At 42.3% G+C, this 21,082-nt stretch overlaps 3 protein-coding genes across 4 annotated transcripts in view; all 3 read right to left on the bottom strand.

Moving 5' to 3' along the window:
* Positions 1–548: 548 nt before the first annotated feature.
* myd88 (MYD88 innate immune signal transduction adaptor) lies at positions 549–2,943 on the bottom strand. Its single transcript, XM_042067048.1, has 5 exons — positions 2,457–2,943; positions 2,116–2,235; positions 1,453–1,633; positions 1,147–1,238; positions 549–924 (listed from the first exon to the last, which is right to left on the bottom strand). Exons 1-5 carry the CDS (start codon positions 2,767–2,769, stop codon positions 770–772), a joined length of 861 nt encoding a protein of 286 aa, XP_041922982.1. The 5' UTR covers positions 2,770–2,943; the 3' UTR covers positions 549–769.
* Positions 2,944–3,488: 545 nt separating this feature from the next.
* On the bottom strand, positions 3,489–10,526 carry cry-dash (cryptochrome DASH). 2 transcript variants are annotated; one of them, XM_042067047.1, is made up of 15 exons: positions 10,364–10,526; positions 9,567–9,739; positions 9,080–9,173; positions 8,867–8,997; positions 8,263–8,411; positions 7,296–7,384; positions 6,941–7,014; positions 6,725–6,814; positions 6,516–6,595; positions 6,369–6,428; positions 6,057–6,214; positions 5,819–5,938; positions 5,205–5,381; positions 3,971–4,124; positions 3,489–3,924 (listed from the first exon to the last, which is right to left on the bottom strand). In XM_042067047.1, exons 1-14 carry the CDS (start codon positions 10,424–10,426, stop codon positions 3,993–3,995), a joined length of 1,590 nt encoding a protein of 529 aa, XP_041922981.1. In that variant the 5' UTR covers positions 10,427–10,526; the 3' UTR covers positions 3,489–3,924; positions 3,971–3,992. The 2 variants fall into 2 exon arrangements, with proteins under 2 accessions (XP_041922981.1, XP_041922980.1); XM_042067046.1 differs by having other exon boundaries at positions 3,489–4,124.
* Positions 10,527–10,801: 275 nt separating this feature from the next.
* The window catches only part of map3k22 (mitogen-activated protein kinase kinase kinase 22), a 52,491-nt gene continuing 42,210 nt past the window's right edge, over positions 10,802–21,082 (bottom strand). Inside the window, exons 13-18 of the mRNA XM_042067569.1 lie at positions 19,519–19,668; positions 17,250–17,398; positions 16,762–16,893; positions 14,662–14,791; positions 13,342–13,519; positions 10,802–13,160 (exon numbers count right to left, since the gene is read on the bottom strand). Coding sequence (XP_041923503.1) covers positions 12,932–13,160; positions 13,342–13,519; positions 14,662–14,791; positions 16,762–16,893; positions 17,250–17,398; positions 19,519–19,668 — 968 coding nt within the window. The 3' untranslated portion in view covers positions 10,802–12,931. The remainder of the gene's footprint in view (positions 13,161–13,341; positions 13,520–14,661; positions 14,792–16,761; positions 16,894–17,249; positions 17,399–19,518; positions 19,669–21,082) is intronic.

The following is a 21,082-nucleotide window of genomic DNA, read 5'->3' as shown; positions in this document are numbered from 1 at the left end:
TTTAATCTTGAAACCCTAAATCTTAATATGAAATGCAAATCTTAATATGAAATCAATCGTTTGAATGCACGGACTGAACAAAAATACATTACATTTTGCTTTATGAAAATTGACCCATTGAAACACCTTCACAGAACCATCTCAGTTTTTTAAGCAATTTATTTAAAAAAATACATTCATGACATCCTTGACTTTCTATAGAAACAATCAAATGAGTGACAAACAACATACTTAAATAAGCCATAAATAATAGCCAATTTTCTGCCAATGCATACTCATTGAGATACAAATGTCCAAAGTAAAACCTTGCTTATGTAAAAGCACTCACGTAATGTAACAAATTCATCTTATCTCATATATATTTTGTTTGTGGTTCAACAGTAACACAGGTGAGAATGCAAAAAACAATGTTAAGCAAGGACCAAACCAAATATAAATCAAATCATTCAATTCAAAAACAGAATAGACAAAATATATCAAAATATGAAATTCTAAAAAATACCATCATATTTCTTCTTTTTGTTTTTTTAACTATACATTCACTAGTTCGCCCTTCGATATGATTGCTTCAGCTAGACTAGAGCGTATTGGAGAAGTGCGTGTTTGGCAAGCAGACCATTCGTGCAACTGTATAACAAAGAAACTCCAGAGTCTGCCAGGTAGGTGCCATCTACTGCTCGGAAACCTAACCAGAGACTTCCCCACCTGCTAGCAATGAAAGGGATTATTGTGGTGTACTCATGACCTTCGCACAACCCATCCCACACCATCAGGGCAGAGACAAGGCCTTAGCCAGCCGATTCCAAAACCAAGCCTGCGTGCAGGGCCGGTTGTAGTCACAGATCGTCAGGAACCGTAGAATGCTTGGAAATGGCTTTTTCATTGGCTTGTAGACCACTGGAATGAGTCGTTTGGTGCGAGCACCTGTGGCAAAGTTAAAGAACCATGGGAGAGATAGAGAGAAAGGGAGAGATGGTGAGATAATCTAGGCCATGTGTAGAATGGTAAGAGACAAGAACACTATTCAGGATGTAGAGAAAATGTGACAGGAAATAACCTGACCACACTATGTTGTAACAATCTAGAGACCAATCCATTGCCTGACACTTTTCAAAGGAGGATTAAAAAATGTATGAGATCTTATACCTGGAGAGAGGCTAAGAGCAAACTTTGTCTGGAAATCACAAGCCTCACTGTCCAGGTAGTCATCGGAAATAATGACCACCATCTTTCGGCACCTTTAGACATGATGAGAGATTATTTTCTTCAAGGTTTTGGAAAATGTTGTTTGCAAAAGGAAATGGGCGATTTTCGAGACCCATCCACAAATCACCCTTTAAAGCTGTAATTCTATCTCAAATGTTTATCAAAAACCCCAACAGCATTGACAGCAAACAGCATGATATAAAGATCAAGGCCAGACCCCAGCCTGTGTGACAATGCATAACTTGCCTCATCTCAATGAGTTCGCTGGTGATGGTCCACACACACGTTCCAGGCAGGACATCTCTGTCAAACACGCACAGCTTCAGCTTGTGGGACGTCTGTTCCAGCTCCTTGATCATCTCGTAGACAAAGTCAAAATCGCTCTGGCAGTAGCAGATGAAGGCATCAAACATCTCAGGAGAGTGACCTAAAACATCAAGGGAAAGAACCGCACACTATTGTTCCTGTTGGTCATACGTGCAAGGTGTAAAAATCATAGTTTCATATCCAACAAGCATACCTGCTGATGGAAAACACAATGTTAAACAATGTAAACACTACTCTTTAGGTCAAGGTGTCTGCTGAATGAATTAGTGTACATGTAAATGCTCTTTTATTTCTTGTCCACCTTTGCGTGAAATCAGGATGTGAGTAGTACTATGGGGCCTGCCTTTCCTGTTAGCAATGCTCACTAACCATATTTGGCACATTATCTACTCTAATCTGCTGTGTTATTGTGCAACCCTGACATGATCAGTGCAGCAGTTGCAAAATAGGCATACGCCATATGGTATCAGATAATGTTTTATAACTGAATCTCATCATGCTTGTAGCCTACTGAACACAGCACCAGAAACTGAATTTGAATCATGAGTACTAGAACAGTAGGCCTACAGCAAAGATACTCACCCCTAGGATCGTCAAGCATGGTGATGCTATAAGGCTCAGGGGTTCTGATAGAGCTATGCACCTCTGGGACCTGGACTGGAGGGTCCTTTTGCTTCTTCCGATACTTGATGCAGTCAGCCTCTATTAACACAGAAGGACACACAGAACTTTGGTGCACATCCTCACTCTGCAATTTTCACTCTTGCAGCCCTCTTATAGCTTTGGTATTTTTAACTCCGTTTGAATTAATTAGTAGCCTACCACTACCAACTTGAATTTTATTAGTCAAGGACTCACCTAAGGCTATGTATGCTTTAAATACGAACGTGTGCTCTATTATAGCATATTAGTTTATCACTTACCTATTAGTGGTTTGAGATCACAGATTATATCCATCCTTTCCGCAGCTTCGATTATCGACAGTAATTTTCCAACGCTTGTGTCTGGGCAGCGCGCTTGCCAATCTTCCAAAATCTTCAGAGTAGGATTTTGGCACGTTTCATAATTTTTAATTTCAAGGTACGAAAACTCCATCCTCTCTGCGATATTAGTCCAGTCCTCTGCCACAGTGCTGGACGGATTTAAGTAGAGTCCAAGCTTTTTCCTAACACTATGATTTAAAGCAACTAAGGGTATTTGGTAGAAGTCAACGCTGGTCTCACTACAAGATGCCATGTTGAGCCTGTTCGACGATAAGTAATTAAACCGAAAACTAGATAAAATCTCCAGTTACAAGAAAAAAAAAGCAGTTCTATAACTGTAAAATAGTTATATTGTCCATAATCAACAAGAAGTATATTCTAGAACCACAGTCAAAGAAGCTCAATGTACGAAAAGAAGAATGAGGAAATAGTCCCATACGTCACGATAGAGGTGTGACTTCAACTTGGAAACTACACCAGAATTGCAGTCCATTTTACCCCCCCACACACAGCTTACTAATAATGCCCAATGGCCCTGTTTTCACATACTTTTACTTATATTCAAGTGCTTAACCTCTTTTGAAAGCAGAGGCCTAGTAGATTATTTTGGTACCAATAGATTTACTGTGTGATGAACTGTCAGAGAGTGGCAAAGGGTAGAATGATAGTTTTGTTTTAGGCGGTTTTGTACATCTCTGGAAATGACCACATTCTGCCCTTCTGGGTCCTTTATTTTGTCTTGGAAACACAACTGAGGCCCACTACCAGGTCTTGTGAGTCTGTATCTCAAAGTAGATCAATAAAGGCTGAAATATGAGAACTTTAGACCCTTATTTGCCAAGATAAGCTCATGCGTTTTGTAAAATATACAATACAGTACCTGGAAAAAATACATGTCAACGGTATGTCTTAAGCAGCTCCACTTGTATGCATGTTCTATTTTGTACAAAACAAGCCACAGTGAAGTTATTTAATGAAAAAAGTTGTTTATTTGTGTGAATCTTCTGCCATTTCAAGTCATTCAAAACAGGTCAGTAGTTTCTCTTCCCCTTTCTTGTAAATGAATTTCCATTATAGCCTACAATATAACTATGACCTCCAACTTCCTTATGCTGTAAGTGTCAGAATCACACAGACCTGAACCTTCAATATTACAAAGGTTTCTTTAAAAACGTTTCAGGAGATGAGCATAACAGACTTGATATTAATCATCAATCAATCAATTACAAAACTTCATAAAACAATGTCATTAACCAAAACACTTTAGACATTAACAAAATATTGCACAGGTGAAGGAGTTCACTTTTCATTTTCACTTAATGCATCTCAGGCTTAAGGCTTTACCATTTCTGTAAACAGAAAATATATTTGAGCAAATATACCACATGCTCTATAGCCTGTTGGGCATAATAAGGGTATGATTTACTGTGGAAACTAACTAGCCCTGTCAAAAGCAGAGACAATCCCTGAAGTCAATCACAGTCCCTCATTGGAGGTCTTTAGACCCCTACTCTTAGAGAAGTAAAAGTCAATGCCTCTGTCCTTGTGTTGTTTGGGGGTATGCGAAAGACCCTTTCTTCCTCGTGCAGCAGGTCCAGATCCACCAGACTGACAAAAAAAGAGCAGATTGTACATTGGGAAAATCAATAAACTATATTCTTAAAACGCAAGCACATCTTTGACTCTTAACCTAACTGAGGTGATTCATAAGTATTTTTTCTACACTTAGTGTTGTTATTAAACAAGTGCAATGCATGAACTGTAAATATTTAAGGTGGGGTCAGCTGTTCAAATTTAAACTGATTACCATTTTTTTTTATAAGTATATACTCTTTTGATCCCCTGAAGGAAATTCGGTCTCTGCATTTATCCCAATCTGTGAATTAGTGAAACACACTCAGCACACAGTGAACACACAGTGAGGTGAAGCACACACTAATCCCAACGCAGTGAGCTGTCTGCTACAGCGGCACTCGGGGAGCAGTGAGGGGTGTCTTGCTCAAGGGCACGTCAGCCGTTCCTACTGGTCGGGGTTTGAACCGGTAACCCTCCGGTTACAAGTCCGAAGCTTGGCTGCACTCACTGTGCATTCCAGGTGTTTTTGTGAAGGACATTTTTTACATAGTTGGCTATGGGTTTTCGATCATTACACCCAGACTGGCTGAAATCATGTGAAAGGGAATAACAATGACATTGTTGATTGAACTGGTATGTTCACAAATACTCCACTCATTTCTCACTTTCCTTTCAGTAACAGGAAGAGTCTGAAAACTTTAGAATTTCCATACAGAACTAATTTTGCATTCATGTATGCTTTTATGGCAATGCTGGTCACTTACTTTTGAGAAAAATGCACAGACAGATCTGAGGGATATGGTTAAATACATGGTGGTGGTGACTCATGTATATTTCTCTTGATGAAGCAGTGAGGAATTTGATCTAAATCCAGTGAGCTACCCACAAAGAAGAAAATACCTGTACGCTTACCTCAAACTATCAACAGCATTGCTTGCACTGCTAAAGGTTTGCTGGAATTCCAACTGGCATTTTGACAAAATAGTTGACAAAGTCGTTCTATGATAACTTTTTTTTTTTACAGATCACAGGTCTACTGTACATGAAGTGTACAGAATCAGCACCTTCACACTGTTGCTTCAAATACTCAATTACATTTTCAAAAGAACTCACTGGTTTCTTGTTGACATGTCGACTCCATTCAGGTGCCATGACGACTGGGGATGGGTATGTCTCATTCAGAGACACTTTGGCATGTGACAAGGCACCACTGCTCAGAGCCCATGGTGTGTGAACGTCCCCTCCTTTAATGCCCTGCAGTTCAGGTACCCACTGCCTCACATAGTCTCCCTATACAGAAACAACTGATATCAGTGACCAACAACAGAACATAGTGGTAGGTTCCAGACACCTCGAGGAGTAGGCCTACAATATAGTGGGGGTATGTGTTCTAATACAAGTTATACCATTCAAAACCCTTGCAATATCATGAGAGAGTATGATCTATTTATGACCATACTTGCTATTGCACCCAAGCTATAATTGACAAATATTGTAGCTATGAAGTTGTCATGTCAATTCATATCTTGGTTAATTTTAGTATGTGTAATATAAAAACTAAAGACAACCGAGGAACGGCATTGCAGTAATACAAATGCAGTAGAATGTAGAATGAATGTTGAATTGAACTGAATTTGTGTTTGTGCAAGTTTTTGAATTTGTGCAAATCAAAAACTTCCGGCTGGCATCACTGCCTGCCTTCAGCTTTGCTTGGGTAGTGTGCTTACATTATTGTCGTAATCCAGTCCCTGTTTGATCATATTGAACTTCCTGTTCTCTCTAGGGTCATTGCCAATGCCAGCACTGTACAACCAGTTTCCATAGTTGCTGCACACATCATAGTCAACCTGTTGAAGCCAAACAGAAAAATCCATAAAACACACACATTATATGCATATTTATGACTCAATATCAATATAGCAATACAGTCAGCTTAATGATTCAGAATAAGGGAGTGATAAGCACCAGTAAGTACTCAAACCACTCTGCCCCCATCCTCCAATCCAGACCCAGGTCTTTGGTGAGGAAGCTGGCTACATTCTGTCGCCCTCTGTTGGACATGAAGCCAGTGAGGGCCAGCTCCCTCATATTGGCATCCACAAAAGGCACTCCTGTCCGTCCCTCTGGAAGGGCATGTGTCAAAGACTCATTAAGCATATGCTAATATATTAATTTAATTTATTCAATCAATCAATCAGTGAATCAATCAACCAATTCCATCTATTCTACCGGTAAGTTAAGTATTTTACATTACATTACTATTTTGCTATGCTGTACCTTTCCATGCATCCAAAAGTTTCATGTCTGTCTTCCATGGCACATGCTTGTCTTGTAGACCTTTACATGAAAAAACATTATTTTATTTATGCAGTCAATTATTTCACATATTGATGTTTATTGTAGTGACCAGAAATATTCTCTCACCATTCAAATGAAAAAGTCTGTTTCCATACTTCAAAGCCACAAACCTGAAGTAATCCCTCCAAAGGAGCTCAAATATTACCCTTGAAGAGATGAAGAGAAAGATAATGGAGCTATGAATATATAGTAGTTACATGACTACTAGACCAGACAGGTATATTACCAGCATGCTGAATAACAATACTACAATAGTTGAATGTGCTCGTACACACCAGTATGTGCTTTGGTTGGCCGTTCTCTCTTGTTCGTATTTCTTGATCTGTTCATAAATATATCGTGGAGATATGCAGCCCATGGCAAGCCTATGGAAGATCAGAGTCATCACTACTGCTTGTTGGCAGGTCATTTACAAAGCAGAGATTATTTTAAATAGTTATGATTTGATTAAATTATCATTTGATTATTATATAAACTGGTCATTGTCTCACCATGGTGCAAATTTTGTAGAATAATTGACCCCAATCAAACCATTTCGGGTTTCTTTGTAAGTTGCCACAGCATCCTGCAATCAAACAATCAGCATTTATTTTACACACACACACAAAATATCATCACATCATTGCCATACAACAGTATAGCTATAGGCAGGTTGATTAGTTAAAAACAAAAGCAAAAACAGGGATGATGCAACTCCTTTCTTTGTGATTAGGCTGACATGCATTATTATCCTCAATCCACAAGGGACGATAAGGCCATGTTTTTATCCAATTTCCATGGAGGCTATCCCCCAACATCCCTTAGTTTTAGGCACAGGAAGCAAACGTCACATTTAGTGTTCCTTACTGTGTCCCAGAAGTAGTGTTTTAGTCGGGCCAAAGCCTCGCTCTCTCCTCCGTGGCAAGGGAAGGCGGAGCGTGGATCAGTCACTGGCTCTATGGAGACATGGCACAAGAATTGGAGAGTAGATTTAAACTATTTTACAGAACAAGACCCATAAGAAATGACATTCATGTTATTCCCATTTGTCACCTGTTTACTGTAGTTCAGACATAGCATTCATTTAATGCAAAATGAATCATAATGGGAAACCATAACAAATAAACAAATCACCTGTGGGGTGTACTACGACTCTCGATTAGTGGGTTAGCGAGGTATGTTGCGCTCAAAGCCAGGCTATGTCAACCAAACCTGGTCGGGAGGTTACGTGCTAAGTTATAGCTCAAATCGTGTAATCTACCACACACTGACCAATCAACTGTCTTAAAAACGAAGTTCTCACGTGTAGGATTCTGTCATATATCTTACAGGTGGAGCTCCGCCTCTACTAACATTTTACAACTGATGACAATTGATTTATTTGATGTTAAAGGTTAGACTCAAAAAATGACCGCAGTGTAGATTAAGCTATCGCTCATGAATGCGGAAGTAATTGTTTTTAAATAGAGGCGGTCTTGCACAGATCTGAGCTGAAAGCCTAGTTTGACAAATATATCACATAACTGCAATCGTAGTATCACTTAACGTATACCCCTTTGTCAAGCCTCGATATGTCTACATAGCCTAGATATGTCTAACGTGCTTCGTAGTATACCCCACTGATGGGTGCTTGGTGACAACATAGGTAATTTCTTTTAGATTATGTTTTGTATACATTCTTCAAATATGTTATTCTTGGTTGAGGGGCATTATAGTCAGTGATTAATGAAGTAAAAAAAGAATCACACACCACACTACAACCACACAACCACTTTTAAAATAGGTCAAACAATTAGTAGCATGAATTATTAATAGTTTAATTTTAGAGGCAGACCTAGCTGCTCCAGGTCCTGGTACGTGGGGACTGGCCCTTCCTCCAAGCCCAGGGGCAAAGACCTCAGCTGGGCTGGGGTGGGGAGGACTGGCCTCACCCTGCTCTGGGACTCCACTGCCTTCCTGAACTGGGTGTACACATCAGGGAGTCTGGAAAAAGGTAAAGGAGGTTAATGGATGAGGTATTACATGTATTCACACAACACTAATAAGTAGGTCCTTTTCTTTTCTTTTCCAACTGTTTAGTCAGCAAGTAGACCAGCCTGATGTGATTCACATCTTTGGATGGGTGTTGATGAAAGGGACATAGCACAATATTACAAGCTCATTTAAATTCAAAACCACAAATGACAGTCCACGGCAAACATGAGCTGTTTTGCTACGGAGTAACTTATTTTAAAACATTACCATATTGTTTATCATAACAATGCTGATGCCAGTTGCATTTTGTGATCCAAAAGAGCGTGGAATACAGACTTTTTGTCTGTGCAGGAAGTTTTGTGAAGACACTTCTTCACTTATTGTTGTACTTAATTTTCCAAATGATCAAGGTGTGGCTAGTGCTATGTAAAAATTTTTATCCTCAAATGGTTCCATTCTCTTACCTACTGATGTGATTGAAGGGCAGGTCATGTCTGTGATAAAGTGTGGATCCCCAAAAGCTTTGAACTTTGACCTGGTTTTTCAAGCAAACATCCTTTATTTGCTTCTCAACCTCCTTCTCCTCTTGCGTCACCTGTAACACAGGAGAAGGAAGTATGAATTGGAGGCGGTGTGATTAGACCTCTTTCAGTTAAGTATGGTAACTTCATACGAACCTCTTCGTGGAAGGCAACTGCGGTGACCGAACCAAGCTGTTTGATAAGATCACCAACCACTTGGTCCGGTTTTCCACGACGCACCACAAGGTTGCTGTAATGATAGAGAAAGAATGCCTGATGTTGCCTGTCCAAAGATATTGGTCTGATATAAATAAAGAAGCTTGACTCTGCTGACTAGCAACCATTTTCAGCCTATGCTTGCTGATTAGAGGAAACAAGAGCTAACGGTGGGTGCAGGTCATTTTGGCCTGCTCTGGCCCCCTCTGTCTGTAGTCTAGATAAACATAATGTGTATCATAAACACTAGAGGTGGGAGAAGAAAAAGATTGACAAAATGTAGTATTGCAATATTTTTCGGGCCTAAACGTCCCGTATCTGCACAACCTTTGACGACACAAAAACTTGGGCTGCCATACAGTAACTACATTTCTAACCTCTGTTTTTAATACTAAAGCTCAATAGAAAATACCATCTACTGTCTCACCTTCCTCTCTTTTTGAGGGAGGCCCGCAGATCATTTACACTGTCAAGAAGGAAGCGCAAACGGAAAGGCCCTGTCTTTGGGAAATTGAAGCAGCTTGTTCCCAAATAGTGAAGAGGGTCAAAGCAGTAGAGTGGAACTATGTGCTCTGCATTCTTCTGGGCCCAATGGAACACCTGGAGAATAAACGTTTTAAATGTGGATTTCTTGGATTAATGTAGACACAATATTTACAATTCACTAGGTAAACAAAGTGTATACTGTATTTAATAACACTGAATGCATGTAAAATTTGCCTTCTGGTGACACTCGTTCAATCTATTTGCCCATAAATGTAGCTTCCGGAAATTCTTGGCTGCGAACATTAGGGTACCCGAAGTAACAAAGACAAGATTGAGCCACTAGCCTACTACAGTGTTACATTTGAACCACGTTACTGAAGTGACATGTAACGATTTGCAATGATACACTTACCAAAAAGATCATTTTTTTCAATGGGAAAAAACAGCACTGTTGCGGCTACTCCACACATGTATGATATGAAGTTACTTAACATACAGGTTTGGCGTAGTAGGCTAACCACAGGCTAGCCTATATATCTTTTGCTCGTCCTTTCTCTTTTTGAATATCCCCATTAAGTCTCCGACACAATGTAATTTACAGAAGAAACGAAAAGACATATCGACTACAAACGAACGTGCAAAAGAACTGCTGCTGGAAGTCTTCCTCCCTTTCATGTAACATCAGTAGGCTCATTTAAAGCATCCGCAGGGAATAGGTCTATCATACAAGCGACTTACCTCGTTATCATGAAGACGCAAATCATTTCGCAGTAGACAGATTATCGTGCGCGAACTGGACATTTTGACAATTTTTCCAATAGCCTAAAGTGTTCTTCCACGATTCACCTAAACGAAAACCTAACCTTACCATTCAACACATCTGCGTTCACGCCTGCGCACCAGTTACAGCAACACAGTTGCACGTGTTGTAACATGCGCACGCGGTCTGTTACCAAACATCAACATATGTAACGTAAACTAACAACCTCCAACCTCAAGACAGACATCTGCTTACCTAAAACTCATGACATATGAGTGACAACAAATGAGAATGTTGTCAACGTGTCTCAGTGTAAAACCCTAATTAGTTACAGCACAGAAGAATCAATTACTCAAGTTTAGGGTATAGCCTATAATCTAATACCAGAGATTGACACAATCACATGAACACAAAAATGTTTTTAACATTTAATTTATTAAATCAAATGTACAAAAGATATAGACTATTGGATGTTCCAGGCTTCATCATCAAGGCCCAGACTGAATTGTCAGAGCCCCTGTCAAAAGCACCGTTATCATGATCTAGGCTACTGACTTCTCTGAATTATTAAGAATTTCCATTTCCAGAAAGTTTGGGTACTAATATAATTTGAATATAATGAAATGTAATTTCATACAAAAGTGCAGAATAACATATTTACAATACAATCGTTCCATGTAAAGAACACATTTCTATATTTCTTTTTTGGAATACGTACAGATGTCAATTCATATCTCTTACCATTTGTGTTCTTACATTATGGTTTAAGGCACTTTTATTGTTTATGGTTTTCTGTGAATTAATGCATGGCAAATGTGGACATTATACTTGTCAACCTCTTCCATTGCTGTTAGCTCTTCACTTTTGTTATTGATCACTTGAGGACAGATGATCCAGACCAGACAAATTGTAATCAATTTAATAAAAGATGGGCTCAAAATAAAGTAATTTCAGTTTCATCCAATTTCTCCCTCATGATGAAAGGCACTCTAATGCAAAAGAAAACTGCCTTCATCTCAGGACAACAGTAGGCCTATGGTCCAGTTACACATCACTCACTGAGTCACTCAGGTTCCGTCAACTTGCATCTTAAAATTAGCATTTAAGGTGTATCACATTTGCCATCCATTTCCTCATAGATATAAGCCACTCTTTGGTCACTTGGGTGGAGGTGTGTGATGCATACTGTGATTTAAGAAAACATGGGCATGTGTGAGTATTTACAGCCAAGCCGTACATGTCTGTATAGCAGTATTGCTAAAACAATTTAAGAACATTTCCATGTATGTTTACTGTGTTTTTAAAAAAAATACAAAATGTTTGGTATTCTCCTCCAAACTTGGCCACATGGCTCTCTTAAAAAAAAAATACAAAGTTTTTATTTGTAAAACGTAAAAAATCTTTTTTTTTCTGTTGTCCTGGTTAACACCCTATGAATGCATGATACAAAAGTGCAAAAGGGAACAAATGACTTCAGTACAGTGATTGACTCCTAAAATAGGGGGCCGAGTGCTTTATATAATCATATCATGTCATGTTACCTTCTCAAAATTAATTTTGCATTACAAATTGTGTGCTTCATTATTCATCTATCTAAAGAATTTTTGCACATTCAGAAGACTAACAACTTTGACATACACCTTCACCACTTCGGTGGTTGCACATGTATTGGTCTGTCATCTTCAAATGGTTAGATTCTAACCATTATAATCAACCATATAAAAAAGACTCCATTGAGTATTTGTTACAGTACTGACACTTTCTTATTGACATGCATGTTGTCTCTTTTAACATGCAATCCAATGGGATGAAACTTGGATTTGATTTGTTTTGGGGGGGAGGTGGTGGAACTGACATCGAAATGATCTGCCTTCCTAACAGCTGAATGTGAGACATACAGCAATGGGGAAAATGCTTTTGTCACATCCTACAGTGGATGACTCAGGTGCCATATCACCGTCATGCAATTGATCCCCCTTAATCCCAAAGCACATCAGCTGAACACCCCGCGAGTGGTGTGCCACCACTGCATCTCTCTGGCTGGGAAGCTGCTGGAGGTAGGAGCAGCAAGTTTGGCGTCACATATGCTGTGGACCAGCCCGCACAGGCCTTGCCCATGCCACCCCCCCCTCACCCCCCCTGCCCTGCGCCCATGAAGTCTGACCCACCCACCCCCCATGGAGGTTTTGGGCTGGACGAAGGGGCCAGCCAGAGACAACGCCACAACAACCTGGACTACCTGGACTTTGACAGTAACATATTGAATTTGTCACAAGTAAAATGAGTGGCATCTAAGCAGGACCAGGGGAGGTTAATTGTGTTGTGTGCTTGGCCCTCCTCTGTAAAGCACGGTGTTGCAGGGCTGGAGAGGGACCCGAGAGCATCTTCCCTGGGATAGCGCAGGGTGGTTGGAGTGCGGTGACTGTGAGACATTGGGCAGGCGAGGAGCTGGGCCGAAGGGCATCGAGGACCCCATTTAGGGGCACCAGGGGGCCCTAGAGGCTGGGGCAGGGCAGAAGGGGGGTCGGGGGCAATGCAGGAAGGTGTCAGAAGCCCCCCTGCACAAAGGGGTGGCTTAGCAGGAGCTCGGCAGTGGGGCGCCACTTCTCTTCCACAAACACCTGCCGCAAGAAGTCCCGGCAGTTTTCAGACACGCTATCAGGAAGGTTGGGCTTGGTCGGCTGAGTGGCTATCTTAAAGATGGCCGCCATGGCCTCATATTCAGCCCAAGGGGGCTTCTGAGTAAGCATTTCCACCACTGTACAGGCGACACTCCTGAGGGAAAACAAATTATGAATAACGATAAATTAATAAACTCTTCTCAAGTTCTTGTTCTCAAAATAAATGTATATGACTTTGAATTAGTATTAATAAATCATTATAATGCTGAAATAACTAACAATAATATAGGATGTAGGGAAAATAGACAGAAGACAAGGAGAACTATTTGTCTTACCAGACATCAGCTTTTCTCCCATATCCTTCACCATTAATCACTTCTGGACTCATCCAGTAGGGGGTGCCAGTGACAGACTTAATGCCTGTGCCAGACATGCAGATGGTCTGGATCCGCTTACTGGCCCCAAAGTCGCCTAGCTTCACGTTTCCTGAGGAGTCTCTAAGTATATTAGCCCCTGTCAGCGAGCACACACACACACACACACACACACACACACACACACACAGAAAGAAAGAAACATGTGTTAACACCTCTGTGACAGGTCAGACAATACAGAGAAAGACTCACTAAAACCACCATGTCTGGCTTCTATGATCAGCAACTAAATAATTCCCCACTGTATTTTTGGCGTTCGTAAGTAAGCGGTAGAATGGGGGCAGTTATGTCTCTCTCTCTTCCCACGTCTCCTAACCCTGTGATTTTTCCGCCGGAACAGAGCTGGGGTGGCTTAGCTGCCTGGGAGCCTGGCTGCTTGTTTGAGCAGTGACTAATTCGCGCCAGCCACAAACCTTCCCCGCCCTGGAATCCCTGGGCCTAACTTCACAATGACAGAATTAAGAGAGAAATGTAGACGATAGACGTGGAGAAACAGAGAAGCCGAGAGGGAAGGAGGAAAGGAGAGGAAGTGAGAGAGAGAGAGAAAGAAAGAAAGAGACAGAGTATCTCCTCTCGCTTGTCCCAGCTTTCCAATGGAGATCCATTTATTTGTTATGAGAATGTGAGATTCCCTTGTTCTTGGACATAAATTGATTAACAGCCTTTGGAGTTTGCTTTGGCGTGGCATGGCAGCTGCCTTCCTGCCATATCGTCTATGCAGTGTTCTCTTGGCTTCATGCAATGGAATCAAGGAAGCGGAACATATGGATACAGTTCTTGTTTGCTCTCTCTGTGTGTCCAGTAGATATTGCATCGTAAAAAAAGAGTGGAAATTCTCAGAGCCGGTATGCTAGACGCTGAGTCTTACACGTTCTCTATCATCTCTGGGATTTTTTTTCCCCCCTTTGAGAAACATTCTGGCTTGGAATGAGAGGCTCCAGTGTTGTCTGACACTGGATGACGCCAAAGCTCCCCTTTTTCACCAGCTGTCTAGACAGCCTCAATAGTGAAGATAGGTATATTTCAGAGGCATATATTTAACATTTGGGGTTTTTTTCCCCGGGTGCAACAGTATTTTAGTGGGAACAACATGACCTAATACGTGTCTGAAAATAACCTAAAGTGAATCTTCTCCAGCACCAGTTGCTCAGAAGACCAACATGAAAGCCCAAGAAGAAAGTCAGCGAGTTGAACCCAGAGCAGAGTGGCTGTTTGAGTTACCTTTGATGTCTCTGTGCACAATCATGTTGCCGTGAAGGTAGGAGACACCCTGCAGTATCTGACGAGTATATCGGCGTGTCACCTTCTCTGTCAAAGCACCGTAAGCCTTCAGCTGGTCCTTTATAGAGCCCTGATGTTAAGAAAAGACACACATATGTACACACACAAAAGGAAAGAGAGAAAAGAGAAAAATAAACAAAAAAAGGTCAGGATAAATCGTTAGATCGAACGATAACACCCACAAAGCTATCAAGTTAAAAACAAAACTCAAGCCAAGTACAGGTATCTCAGTGTAAAAAAAGTCCTGAAGTTACAGAATCATGTAAATGCAAAGTCACATACACACATACCCAGGCACACACGTACATACACTCAAAAACTGATTTGCTGTATATTTCTCACTCTGAAGAGGAGGTTAAGTTTAACATAAATTGCGTGACTATCATGCTTACGAAACACATCACACTTCAGCCAGAAGTCTCCAGCTCTCGCTGGTGAGCGCAAGGCCACGCTCCCCCGCCTCCCCTTTCCTGTTTTCCACTCATCACTATGGAGACGAGGCCTCGAGAAGGCCCCACTGATCCCCAGTGTATCCATGACGCAATCCACGGCCAGCGACGCACTTGTAGCACTGGCCAGGGGGAGACCCCTCTGTCCTTTTTGGACTAAACTCCTTTCCCGGGCCCCAGCGTCTTCTGACCTCATCAGTCTGAAGCAATCTACGATCTCGACACAGTTTTATCAAACAGCGGTACTCCCCCACTACAACTGGCTCAACTCCATGGACACTAAAAGAAAATAAACAAATAAATAACTCGATGGGGGGTCACCCGTGTGGCCGCTTAACACGTCCCTCAGAGCCTCATCGAGGACGATGATCTAACAAGTAGCCCGGTGACGCGGTCCAGTAACAGGCCCAATAACTCCTCCAATCATCTGGAGAAACGGAAATATCTTACCAAGGAAAACAGAACCCCCCTCTCCCTAATAGAAACCACCTTTTGAAACCACATCATAGCAGGTACCTCTTCAGATGTCACCATAGACCACCACTGAGAAGTATTAGCGCTAGAAAGATCAAAGAAAGCATAGCTCAGTAGTTGCCCCTTAGTGCCCTGCATGGCTTTTCTCTAGAGCACATCACAGAGTTGGCTCGGACATTATGAAATATTACTCTTGGACTCCAGGGCCAATGCTTGGTGCTTGCATAAGGTTTTCCTGCAGTTTGGCTTATCGGAGGATCACAGGCTGAGGCTTGGCTTGACCAACGGAGGATTTGTGAAAAAGGAAAGACCTTCCAAAAAGCCACCCACCCCCCACACACTTCCAGAACAACGCTAAACATAAACAATAATCCTCCACCGAACTGACCCCTGCTCACACACACCAGCCTGTCTGACACATAGATACACAACCCCCCCCCCCCCCCCCCCCCCAAAAAAAAAAGCTGCCGCCCACCTCCACTGTTTCCCGACAATGACAACAGCCTACGACACTTCTCTAAACAGTCTCTGTGAAGAAAAAGCCAAGTGGTGGCTGGCTGTCTCAATATTACAAACAGGCCTTGGGAGAGAGACACAGTCTCATTAAAATTCATTGCAAGAGAAAACAACCTCATAAATTGGCCCAAAGTGCTGACAGAGACGACTGCGCGCACAACGTGTTTGCTGAGAGGCAGTGACATTTTGGCACAGAGGGCCGCAGCACCGAGCGTACTGATGCGATTTCGACACCACAGTCCGGTCAGAACTCATGCCAGTCATGTTGATCGTATCACGTTCTAATTGCATTTCAACAAGAAAACATTCTTATCACATGCAAGACCATTGTGTAGTAGACAGATGTAGGCAGTATATGTACAGCCCTGGAAAAAATTAAAAGACCACAGCACATTTTTCTGAAGTCATCATGTCATACGATTGCTGAGTAACATTCGATTGAGTTGACGGTCATGTTCAAATTTGCAGTGGTCTCCAAATTTTGAACATGACCATCAACTAATTCGAATGTCACTCAGCAATCCTAGGATGACATCAGAAATTAATGTGCTGTGGTCTCTTAATACACACACACACTTGATATACAGTAGATATGCATTACCCCTGGCATGAACTCTACAAAGATGGAGAGCTTTCTCTGGTCTGGGTCGCGCAGGCAACCATAGTACTGAACGATTCGCTCGTGCCGGAGGTTCTTCAGCAACTGGATCTCACACTCCAGGGCATTCACCTCCTGAGGAGAGGGAGAGAGAGGGGCAATGGGGTACATGAGAAAAAGCAGAGACAGGGCGCAGAGGTAAAATAAGGGACAGAATACTCTAGAACATTCAGAAAGAGGGACATGGGGAGTGAGAGTAAGAGAGAGAGAGAAAGAGAAATGAAAGAAAGAGAAAGCTTGTTTTCCATCAGTAAGATAAGCTTGTAAGAAAACAAACTTTTTGGTGGTAATTATGGGTATACTACCTTGTGAGAAGCACATATCACGCCTAGTAACACACACACAAACACACACACACACACACACACACACACACACACACACACACACACACACACACACACGCCCTAAGTGCCACTCAAGAGGCTCACCTTGCTGGTGTCCTGGCAGTCTGGGTCAAAGGGCACCTGCTTGACAGCGAGCTCGCGGCCCGTGTCGGCGTCGTAGCAGAGGTAGACCTCACCGAACGCCCCGCGGCCCAGAAGCTTCCCCTGCCGCCAGTTCACCGGTGCCCGCGGCGCTGTCACAGAAACAGAAACCATGGCAACGTCAACAACATTACCAGAGCCATAGGACTGACAAAAAAGATCAGATCACTGTGTGTGTGTGTGTTTGTGTGTGTGTGTGTGTGTGTGTATGTGCACGTGTTTGTGCATGCATCACATTTTTGTAGACCTATGGCCACTAGCCACTAACACAAATACACATAATGTTCAGAGATGCATGCACCTAAACACACACACACACACACACACACACACACACACACACACACACACACACACACACAAAACATACACACAGAGCAACTCAAACCCAGACACAAAGTCTCCACCAGAATCAAACCGCAATAAAATTTACTCACAATGAGATTTATAGCATCATGTTTCACATATCTGCCATACACACAAGCAGACACTCACAGACACACACACACACATTCACTCAAATTAATCACTCTGGACAAGGATGTTGTAGACACACTGAACACACACACACACACACACACACACACACACACACACACACACACACACACACACAGACCTCCAGTATATCTGGACTGCCTCAGCTTTCATATTTCTCCCTGGGAGCTAGACGGTTTTCAGGGCAGCATGTTTTCTGTCAGTGCGGTAGGTACACATAACTCTTGACAACCTTTATCTAGTGGAACGTGTTTACGATCCAACATATTTGCAAGGCGCACCAAAGACGAAAAAAACAAGTTAACGTCTCGGGAGCGAAGAAAAGCTATAAGATTGCATGGAAATAGTCAGACTTAGTTGTGAGTGAGTCAAGACACAAGCGAACTAGACACAAAGTCAGCACCAGTGTCAAACCGCAGCTCAATTTACATCCTGCAAATCCACTGGGAGAGACAGACATACGTTATGACACTACTGGGGTATCTGAGCTCCGAAAACCCCCTCTTAGCTATTAGGGTAGAAAAAAACGGGCTGTGTTTTGATTGGTTGAATCCATACTCCTTGAGACGTCGTTGGATGTTTGGCCGGTCATGTGTGTGTGGGCGATGTGGTCGGTAGACTAGGGTAGTCGAGGAGTCGAAACCGCAGGCAGACAATGTGGCTACATGGTTGTCTGTGTGTGTGTGTGTGTGTGTGAGTGCTTGTGTGTGTGAGTATGTGTGTGTGAGTGTATGTGAGATCGTAACTCAGAGACTGACGCCTCTTAGTGATGGCTCAGCCTGGAGTTGATTAGTGTGACTCTGCTAGAGTTTTACACCACGTAGCTGTGTGGTGCAGCAGCTTGAAGTTTTTGTTTTCCACATGACACTTAATTTCACTGACTTGATGAATTGGCCTCTGTCCTATTTGATTAGCTATTTTGACAACTGAAAGCAGCTTGATTATTTGTTTAATTTAGTTCAGATTAGCTGGAATGCAAACAAGCATCTGTGCATTGGGGGCATGACTGCCAAATAATGGGGTTTACAGGTAAATATATATAGACCCTTTCAACAATAAAAACAAAAACAAAAACAATGCTTGAACGTTCTATTTGGTTCCCAATCTACTTCCTCTGCATTAAGATAACATATGGAATGTTAAAACGGAAGCCTTGTGGGGCCAACTATGATGCTGATAATGGAACTCTCTTGAAAGGGTCTATACATGAACATGCATCAGTGACGTGATTGGTTAAAGAATGCTTGGTTGGTCAGTAGGCTATTTGTTCAGGGGTAGATGGTGGAACACTGTAACGTAGGTACAGGGCGGGTGAAAATAATCAATATAAAATCATAAAACATCTGGGTGATATACTGCTGTGAGGTTGTGAAATATAGATAGCATGGAGGCGTGCATGCAATGGAAAATAACAAGAGTGTGTGTAAGTGTGGGGGAGGGGAGATTTTTAAACACCTTTGTGTAAATGCAAAGTGAATGCATGCAAAAGTATATACATTCCAGCTCAAATATAGGTACCGTACTTCAGCAACATAAGTGTGTGTGTGAGTATGTGTGTGTAAGTGTATGTGAGATCGTAACTCAGAGACTGACGCCTCTTAGTGATGGCTCAGAGAGTTAGAGAGAGAGAGAGAGAGAGAGAGAGAGAGAGAGAGAGAGAAAGAAAGTGTGTGTGTGTGTGTGTGTGTGTGTGTGTGTGTGTGTGTGTACTCACACATGTGGCTGTTCCGTTGTGGTCCTGAGGAGAGTGCGTCATACTGCAGGGTGCTTTCCCCATTATAGCTGCGTGTGCGACTTGACGGAACTAGCTGGAGAAGGTTCTCCTGGGGAACCGGCATGAAACTCCGTGGGAACGTTCTCCGGCCTGAAATAAAACAAAGGTACAATTATTAGCTGACCAAGAGGTGCCTTGTCTCTCTAACATACACACACACACACACACACACACACAGACACACACATACACACACACACACACACACACAGATGTCAACACACCTGCAATTATTTTTACAAACCAATATAAATCAGCGCCTTGCATTCAAAGTCCATCAACACTCGGGCCTAAATGCACAACGACCACCCTACTGTATATATAATATAATATAACATAATTGCGCAAAGACTCCATCAGCACTAGTAAACACAGGAATATTAGTAACTGCACCTGTTTCAACAATATGGAAATAAAAACAAAGCTCATTTATCATGCATCAGTGCACACTGACAAAGACAAGCGTCAACACAACACTGGGTCTCAAACTCTCCACAACAGGGCACCCCTATACTGAATACTTAACATACATAAACAAACCAACACACGCATGAGCGCATATTAATACTGTATCCTCGGAAGCGGAAGAGACGCATGCAGCTGTACATGCAGCTGCACAAGTCTACATGGACACACGCAAATTCTACCTGCAGCCGAAATAAAGGATCTAGATATTGTGTGCCCTTGAATGATTCATACATACAAATAGATGAAATTACGTAGAGTTGACATGACGCTCACAGAGACTGTGCTCTTTCCCACTTTTCCTTTTATTATCCATTCCTCTGTCTGACTGCACACACACGCACACACACATACATACACACGCGCGCACACACACACACACACACACATGCGCACACACACACACACACACACACACACACACACACACACATGCGCACACACACACACACACACACACACACACACACACACACACACACACACACACACACACACACACACACACACACACACAGTTCCGCTCGATTTCCCCGCAGACAGGAAGCCGCTTGCAATGTTTTCATACAAGTCAGTGTAGCCTGCCCCACACAAGGGAAACGTAAATCACTGCCGGCCAAGGTTACAGAGCCCACGAGTAAGCAACAGAGCCCTGCAGCTTTCCCTGCAGCCGACACACAGCCGACCAAACCAACCAGCCGAACGAGCAGCCCACCAAGCAGCCCACCTGGCACACACTGGCCTCTCCCCTGACCACCCAGCACCCTCACAGCTGAAGCCACTGGGGACCGGAGAGAACTAGGCCTGCTAATGATGGCTGGGGAGCCTGTTTCAGTGGGCTTATGGGACCTCTCTCACACAAGGACAAATAACCAGCCAATCAATCAGTGAGTTAGTCCGTAAATGCTTGCATCTGTCTATGCTATTTAATTCATTATCATTGATTATCATTCATCATCATTTTTTTTTTTCATATATAAATATTCATACATTTTATCTATTGGTGTATGCCATGTTGTAATAGTACCACCACTCCTGC

Source organism: Alosa sapidissima, chromosome 17 (assembly GCF_018492685.1).
Source record: "Alosa sapidissima isolate fAloSap1 chromosome 17, fAloSap1.pri, whole genome shotgun sequence".
NCBI classification, from domain to species: Eukaryota; Metazoa; Chordata; class Actinopteri; order Clupeiformes; family Clupeidae; genus Alosa; species Alosa sapidissima.
The sequence above is the reverse complement of the archived record's forward strand: the minus strand, read 5'-3'. Positions and strand labels throughout refer to the sequence as shown.

Coding starts and splice junctions, on each gene's coding strand:
- myd88 (XM_042067048.1), bottom strand. CDS start 2,769: ATGGCATCTTGTAGTGAGACCAGCGTTGACTTCTACCAAATACCCTTA. Junction 2,236..2,456: donor TGATCTCAAACCACTAATAG/GTAAGTGATAAA, acceptor CTGTGTTAATAG/AGGCTGACTGCATCAAGTAT. Junction 1,239..1,452: donor AGCGAACTCATTGAGATGAG/GCAAGTTATGCA, acceptor TCATGTCTAAAG/GTGCCGAAAGATGGTGGTCA.
- cry-dash (XM_042067046.1), bottom strand. CDS start 10,426: ATGTCCAGTTCGCGCACGATAATCTGTCTACTGCGAAATGATTTGCGT. Junction 6,815..6,940: donor TCTACAAAATTTGCACCATG/GTGAGACAATGA, acceptor GATCTTCCATAG/GCTTGCCATGGGCTGCATAT. Junction 5,939..6,056: donor AGTGGTTTGAGTACTTACTG/GTGCTTATCACT, acceptor TGGCTTCAACAG/GTTGACTATGATGTGTGCAG.